Source organism: Oryx dammah, unplaced genomic scaffold, assembly GCF_014754425.2.
Source record: "Oryx dammah isolate SB20612 unplaced genomic scaffold, SCBI_Odam_1.1 HiC_scaffold_22, whole genome shotgun sequence".
Lineage (NCBI taxonomy): Eukaryota > Metazoa > Chordata > Mammalia > Artiodactyla > Bovidae > Oryx > Oryx dammah.
The window spans coordinates 28,672,817-28,680,771 of record NW_024070206.1 but is presented as its reverse complement, the minus strand read 5'-3'; the positions used below and the strand labels follow the sequence as shown (position 1 = coordinate 28,680,771).

The 7,955-nt window shown below is 48.2% G+C and overlaps 1 protein-coding gene across 1 annotated transcript in view; it reads left to right on the top strand.

Annotated features, from left to right (window-relative positions):
* Positions 1-7,955, top strand: part of LOC120880833 (NPC intracellular cholesterol transporter 1) — a 39,969-nt gene that overhangs the window by 25,886 nt on the left and 6,128 nt on the right. Inside the window, exons 11-18 of the mRNA XM_040264238.1 lie at positions 1,085-1,274; positions 1,812-1,994; positions 2,756-2,870; positions 4,593-4,720; positions 4,816-4,956; positions 6,524-6,613; positions 6,995-7,185; positions 7,794-7,909. Of these exons, the coding sequence (XP_040120172.1) occupies positions 1,085-1,274; positions 1,812-1,994; positions 2,756-2,870; positions 4,593-4,720; positions 4,816-4,956; positions 6,524-6,613; positions 6,995-7,185; positions 7,794-7,909 (1,154 nt within the window). The remainder of the gene's footprint in view (positions 1-1,084; positions 1,275-1,811; positions 1,995-2,755; positions 2,871-4,592; positions 4,721-4,815; positions 4,957-6,523; positions 6,614-6,994; positions 7,186-7,793; positions 7,910-7,955) is intronic.

Here is a 7,955-nt window from a genome sequence, read left to right as displayed (position 1 = left end):
CCCATTTATATTAACTTTCTTGGAGAAATGTTTATTCGTATCCTTTGCCCATTTTTTGACTGGGTTGTTTATGTTTTTATTATCAAATTAGAAGAATTCTTATATATTCTGTAAATCCTTTATCAGATCTATGACTTCCAAATATCTTCTCCTTTTCTCTGGTCTGTGTTTTTGCTTTCTGAATGGTGTCTTCTGAAACCTAAAACTTTTTAATTTTGATAAAGTCCAATTCATCTCTCTTGTCTTTTGTTACTCATACTTTTGGTGTCATAGCTAGGAAACCATTTTATAACCCAGGGACCTGGAAGTTTACACCTATGTATTCACCGGACAGTCATATGGTTTTAGCTCTTCCACGTAGGTCTTTGATCCATTGAGTTCTTTGTCTATGATATGAGGTAAGGGCTCAACTGCATTCATTTGAGTATGGCTGTCCAGTTGTCCCACACCATTTGTTGAAAAGATTATTCCTTCCCCCATTGATAGTCTTGCCACCTTTAATGAAAATTAGGTGAAAATACTTGGTGTATTTCTGGACTCTTAGTTCTGACCCTTTGTCCTGTATGCCTGTCTTTATGCTGGTAACCACACGGTCTTTCTTGATTACTGTTGGTTTGTAGTAAGTTTGAAATTACGGAGCGTGAATTCCCCCACTTTGTTTGTCTTGCAAAACATTTTGGGTGTTCTAGGCCCCTTGCAATTCCATAAGAATTTTAGAGTCTGTTTGTCTTTCTATAGAGAAGTCAGCTAGGATACTGATAGGGATTGCATTGACTCTGAGATTGATTTTTAAAATTCTTGTTCCATGAGCATATATCTATATTATAACACACTGCAGTTAGAACTCATTTGTAGTGAAAAATGAAATGAGACTATGAAGCAGTTTTTAAACTTGGTCCCAACTTGTTTTAAATGGTAGAAAACTCAGCATATCTGGAACTTTGTCATCTGGCGAGTATAGAAAGTCCTCATGAGGGAGAAGGGTGAAGTGTGGCTTTTGTGTCGTAAAAGTTAGGAAGAAGTTCCTCACTTAGCTGTCACTCAGTTTTTAACTAACAGTATGAAATTTTGCTTACCCTTTTAGGTTCATTAATTTTGTGAAAAACTACGAGAATCCAAATCTGACCATTTCTTTTAAGGCTGAACGAAGCATTGAAGATGAACTAAACCGTGAAAGTAACAGTGACGTCTTCACTGTTCTGATCAGCTATGGCATCATGTTTTTATATATTTCCATAGCCTTGGGGCATATCAAAAGGTGTCGCAGGCTTCTGGTAAGAGGGGTGTGTATGTATATATGTGTACGTGTATGTGTGTGTGTATTAGAAATGGCAGTACACAGCATGATGTCATAGTTCATTCTGTTCAAAACTGCCTTAAATTGTCCTGTGCTTTTTTTATTTTTTGGCCATACGACTCGGCATGTGGCATTTGGGGTCTTCGTTCCCCGAACATTCCCCCTGCAGTGGAATCATGGAGTCCTAACTGGAAGTTGTCAGTGTTTCAACTGTTTGTCACATTTTCTGCTTCCTGCCCTTGTTTTCTTTATCTCCAAATGCTTATCTTCAGCTTAAAATTTACTTCCCCTAATTCATTTTTTTCCCCCTAATTTGCCATCACCTAAGAATGTAGGCTCCTCAAATATGTGGCTCGGGAAGACCTAGACAACTTTTCATGTCTTCTCTCAAACTTTGAACTGTATGTTGAAATCTGGATGGGGAATGAGCATGTAAAAGGTGAAAGTGAGGACCTGTTAGGAACAGGACAGAAAACACTATAAATGCTGATTCATGTCTTTGCGGTATCTCCAGGTGGATTCGAAAATCTCCCTGGGCATTGCCGGTGTCCTGATAGTGCTGAGCTCAGTGGCCTGCTCCTTGGGCATCTTCAGCTACATCGGGGTCCCCCTGACCCTCATTGTGATAGAAGTCATCCCATTCCTCGTGCTGGCTGTGGGCGTGGACAACATCTTCATCCTGGTCCAGACCTACCAGGTACGTCTCAGAGCCTCACAGCATCTGACCAGGTACCAGGCTCCACGTGCACGCATGCTGGCTCCACGCAGGGTACCTGTGAGCGTGACACGTGGAGGTTTCATTTCCATGCCTCTGAGTGCTTGGGTATTGGTGCTTGTTCTGGACCCTTTGAGACCAAGAAGTATAAGACCCTTCTCTTTGCTTGGTGGCATAGATACAAGGTGAGAATTTGGTTTTAAATACATGAAGCATGCGTGCAAAAAGTGCTGATACACTTGTGGAAAATATTTTGGGCACAGCAGCTATTAAAATGATTCCACATAGTGTAGAAGAAGGAAGGACTTGAAAAAGTGCTATTAAAAGGCCAAAGGTCAACATAGGACCCTGATGTAGAAGATGCTGTCAGTCTGTTGGTTCTTCCAGGGTCCCTTGTCCTGCAGGCCTTAGCTGGGCAGAGGCCCAGTGGCACCTAGGAGTGTTATTTAAAGGTTCAGCCACTTGCAGCCTATGTTGCATGTATTCTCCTGATAACCTGATTCAATCCTTCCTTTAGCCTCTCACCTGTTCCCTTGGCTCTGGGCTTCAGAAATACCCTGAATGAATCAACATGAAAAGTTTGGGGTCTGCACCTCTTTATTGTATAGGGTTTGTAAACAAGTAGATGCTGCCAGTCATTGTTCATTACCATCAAGCTAACACAAGGCAGCCAAGAAGCAAAGAAGTGGCATTATAATTGAGAAATGTGAATGTTGCATGTTTCACTTTTTTTTATTTTGTAGAGAGATGAACGTCTTCAAGGGGAAACCCTGGACCAACAGGTGGGCCGGGTCCTGGGAGAAGTGGCTCCCAGCATGTTCCTCTCATCCTTCGCCGAGACGGTAGCGTTTTTCTTAGGTAATTACTCCTGGAATTCGGCCAGCTCTGCGGTGTGCTGAGCCTGGGTGTATCAGAATGCCCCTCTGTGTTCTTCCTTTGTTAAGCTGTATTCTGTATTTATAAAGTATCAGAGTGGACCACGAAGAGGATCGGTGGCAGTAACTTGGGCACCATTAGCAAGCGTCTTCTTTCGTGTTGCTTTGGGATGGTGTTGATGTGGTTGGTTCACATACCTAGAGTTCCTGCCCCTTCCCCTTTTGAACAGCGCTGGTGAGTGTTGGGATTTGAAAATAGCAGCCTTGCACAGCCACGAGTCCTCCCAGCACAGGGCCCCCAGCAGCAACTCCACAGTCACAGGCATTAGCCCTCGAGGTGTGTACCCCTGTTCCTGAGGGCGGTCTTCCTCCTCGGCACACTCAGTTCACGGGGAAGCACGCTTGTGACTGAGCAGAGGGTCTGGAGTCTTCTTCTGTACAAGGAGCCACGAGCTGGAACACAACCCAGCGTTCCTGTCTTCTTTCACGTGGAGAAATCCAGTCGGCCCCTCCCTGCCCCACGTCTGATGTGTAGTAGGAGAACACTGGCCGCGTCCTCTGCACAGGACGCCGGCTAGGATTGCCCCGTAAGTCCAGGAAAGACACACGGCCTGTGGTCACCCGTGGAAGTCTCCAGGGGCCGCAGGACGCCTTACAAGGGGCCGCGGGAGGGACAGCACGCGCATGGTCTTCAGACCCCTGCGCCATTAGCGCACGTCGTCCTCCACTTCCACGAAGCAGCGCAAGTGGGGCCTGTGGCCCTGTGGCTCCTTCTGAGAGATACGGGTGCCAAAAAGTTACTTCCTTTCCTTCTATGATAAGAAAACCAGCCAAGTGTTGGTGGCAGCAGCTGACCCTGGGCTTTAAGGTTGGAGTGACTTGGTGAGAACAGGAGGGGCTGGGGGCGGGGGACCCCGTGGCCCCCATTCATAAGAGGCAGGTTCAGTTTTCTTCTCAGGCAACATTGTGAACCTAGAGTTTTGTTTTGTTTTTCCCACTCAAGTGACACTGTGACTTCAGTGGGAAGTATTGCCTCCTTATGTTTTTTTTAATGTTTTAAAATTCTGATATTGGAATTGGAAATGGCAGCCCACTCCAGTATTCTTACCTGGAGAATCCCACAGACAGAGGAGCCTGGCGGGCTGCAGTCCATGAGGTTGCAAAGAGCTGGACACGACTGAGCAGCTGAGCGTACACACAGCATACACACAAAATGGGTTGATATACGTGTGGCCCATGCGCGGGCAGTGTTCAGTTTCTGAGTCTTAGTAGCCTAGAGGATGCTTACAGGCAGCAGCCTCATCTGATTGTAACTAAACCTAGAGACTGAAATACCGTCCCTCCTGTGGACTGAATCACAACAGATCCCATAAGCAATGAATGGTTCTCAGATGCTGATGTGCGTGCGTTTGCACGGAGGGCGTGTTAAATTACAGAGACGGGGCCCTAGAAATGGGAACAGTAGAATTAGGGTTGAATTTCCCTTGTTTTGGTAAAGTGGGATGGATCAGGTCCCCGGAATCTATGCTTTTAACTCCCAGGGTGGTTCTGGTGTGACACCTGCAGACACAGTGCCTTTGGGAGCGGAGGTGGGGGTCTCCTCGTGGGCTTGGCTGCTCTGGGGCTTCGCGTTCATCTGTGTGCGTGCGTGTGAGGCCGCGTGCCCTCGGCCAGGGAGGACGTGACCTCTGTCCTCTGCCCTCAGGAGGCCTGTCCGTGATGCCGGCCGTGCACACGTTCTCTCTCTTCGCGGGCATGGCGGTCCTCATCGACTTCCTCCTGCAGATCACCTGCTTTGTGAGCCTCCTGGGCTTGGACATTAAGCGGCAAGAGGTGAGTGGCCATCAGGATGGCAGCCCGTTTCCTTTGAGTCTGGAGTCTGGGTGAGGCAGCCGGAGGGTGACCTCTGTCTCCCTTGGTCCCCTCAGAAGAACCAGCTGGACGTTCTCTGCTGTGTCAGGGGGGCGGCAGACGACACAGGCATCCAGGCCTCTGAGAGCTGCTTGTTCCGCTTCTTCAGAAACTCCTACGCCCCGCTTCTGCTCAAGGACTGGATGCGGCCCCTTGTGGTACGAGCCTGTCTGTCGTGGTGTCCCCAAACAGCCTTGTCACCTGCCTTCTGAGAAGTCACCTTGGGAAGGGTGCTGACAGCTGCTAAGTATACATCCGAGAATGCATAGGAATTCACTGGCGGTCCAGTGGTTAGGTCTCTGCTTCCAATTGTAGGGGGCGTGGGTTCAGTCCCTGGTTGGGGAACTAATATCCCTCATGCTGTGTGCTGTGGCCAAAAAAAAAAAGCCATAGCAGATACGTACAAATATATAACATATTTTTAGCAGTCAATATAAACAGGAGTTTTGGGGCTTTGGGGTTTTTTCCAAAAAAATAGTTACCAATTCACAGAAAGTGACAGTAGCACAGAGAGGAGCCTGCTGTCCTTTGCCCAGCTTCCTCCCACGATCTTAGGTAATTGTAGTTCAGTATCAAAACCGAGTTTGACAGTCGCACAGTGCGTGTGTCTAGTTCTGCCAGTTTCTCACCTACTGCAGATTTGTGTAAGCACCACGGCCGCCAAGATGATAAATCTGTCTCATCACTCTTGTCCTCAGCTTCAGTGTCACTCTCACACACACACACACCCTGCCACACACTCACACGCTGCCACTCACACACACACACCCTGCCACACACACACATGCACACACACACCCTGCCACACACACGCACACACACACCCTGCCACACAGACACCCTGACACACACACACACCCTGACACACACACACACACACACACACACACACACACCCGCCCTCTCCCTGCCTGTACTGTCCCTTGTCCCCAGCAGCTGGGGAGGAGCGTTTCATGGTTTACATGCTGGATATACCCAATACCGATAGTGTATCACGTCTCTGCTGAAAGCATAAATTCATCCCAGTAACAGGGATATTTAACGTTTATTGAATACTTAGTATCTGGTACTGTGGTCAGTACAGCGTGCTACACTAAATTCTGGATTGATTATTCCTAGAGTTTTCTCATGTAATCCACAAAACTATCTGATGCTACAAGTCTAATTTTTCCTGCTTTATTGAGAAGGAAATCGAAGCTCAGAGAGGTTAAATGACTGCCCCAGGGTCACTCAGCTTGTCAGAGGCAGAACCGGGATTTGGATCGGGTGGTTTGGCTCTAGAGACCGTGACTTCAGCCACTGCCCCAGACTCCTTGTTTTCTTAGTACGTCATTTAAACTTGCTTTTCAGTTTACGAAAGTCCTGTTTGTGTGTTTAAGGTCTGATTTATGTTCTTCTTTCTTTCTAAATGTATTTTTGGCTGCGCTGGGCCCTTATTTCTGCTTGAGGGCTTTCCGTGCTTGTGGTGGGCAGAGGGCTGCTGTCCAGTGTGGTGCGTGGGTTTCTCATTGCAGGGGCTTCTCTTATTGCAGAATGAGGGCTCAGCAGTTGTGGCACTCGGGCTTAGTTGCTCTGAGGCGTGAGGGGTCTTCCCGGGCCAGGGATCGAACCCAGGTCCCCTGCGTTGGCAGGCAGATTCTTTGCCACTGCACCACCAGAGAAGTCCCTGATTTATGTCATTCAGCTCAGGACAGCTCTGCCTCTGTAACTCGCTTCTCATTCCAGGTAGCAGTATTTGTGGGTGTGCTGTCATTCAGCATCGCAGTCCTGAACAAAGTAGAGATCGGATTGGATCAATCTCTCTCAATGCCGGATGTAAGATGCTTTCTCTTCTATTCTAACTTCTTTGGCCCATTGTGAATACATTTTCCCAAACACACACGGTCATTTCAGCCTCTGCCAGCTTCTGAACACAGGTGCTGGCAGGCTCTCCCACATCCCAGGGACTGCCCCGGGACTCTGCGCACTATCCTGGGCCTTCTGAGTGCTCAGGCCTTGGGCACCGCTACAGAATGTGAGCAGCTGGTCTTGAACTCATGAGGTGCCCTCCTAAGGGTGGGACGGACTGGAGAAGCCCCTGGGCCCAGGGTGGGGAGGGGTGCCAGCTGTGGGGGGACTCAGGAACCTGGGCTGGAGGCATCTCGGCTCGTGGGACGTTCACGCCGTGTCCGGTCGTCTGCTCGCTCTCCCTCTCAGGACTCCTACGTGACGGATTACTTCCGGTCCCTGAATCAGTACCTGCACGCAGGCCCACCTGTGTACTTCGTGCTGGAGGAGGGCCACGACTACACATCCACGGAGGGTCAGAACATGGTGTGTGGGGGCCTCGGCTGCAACAACAACTCACTGGTGCAGCAGGTCTTCACGGCCGCCCAGCTGGACAGCTAGTGAGTACCCCACCTGCGCTGTGGATGGGCACCTGGCGTGGCACCTGGGCCTTGCACCTCTCTCTAAAGATGGCTTTTCTGGAAAATCTGTCTTGCAGAATGCAGGCTGAATCTAGCTTGACATGAGCAAAATCTCTCAAAGGGCTAATTAGACTGCCTCATATTTTTTTTTATATTTTGGTTTAAGCAACAACCATTTTATTTATTTTTTAATTCAATTTTAATTTTTTAACACCAAAAACACTTTGTATTGGGAGATAGTCAGTTAACAATGTTGTGACGGTTTCAGGAGAACAGAGAAGGGACTCAGCCATACACGTACATGTATCCATCCTCCCCCAAAACCCCCTCCCATCCAGGCTGCCGCGTAACACTGAGCAGGGTTCCATGCACCATGCAATAGAGCTTTGTTAGTTGTTCATTTTAAATATAGCAGGACCACCTTATATAAGGAAGCCTTTCCCATTCAGTACTTATGTGGTTTGTCTTCTGACCATGTGGAATGAGAAGGTCTAGAAAAGGAAGTTCTGAATTTCAAGAAAAGGGACTGAAAATGAAGACTTCCTCCTCGTGGGGGTATCCGTAACCCTTTCTCTCCTGTTCTCTAGCACCCGGATAGGCTTTGCCCCGTCGTCCTGGATTGACGATTACTTTGACTGGGTCAAGCCTCAATCATCTTGCTGTCACATCTACAACAGCACGGAGCAGTTCTGCAATGCGTCGGGTACTTGACCCTTCTAGATCTTTCCCTCCTTTCTGAAAAAATTTAA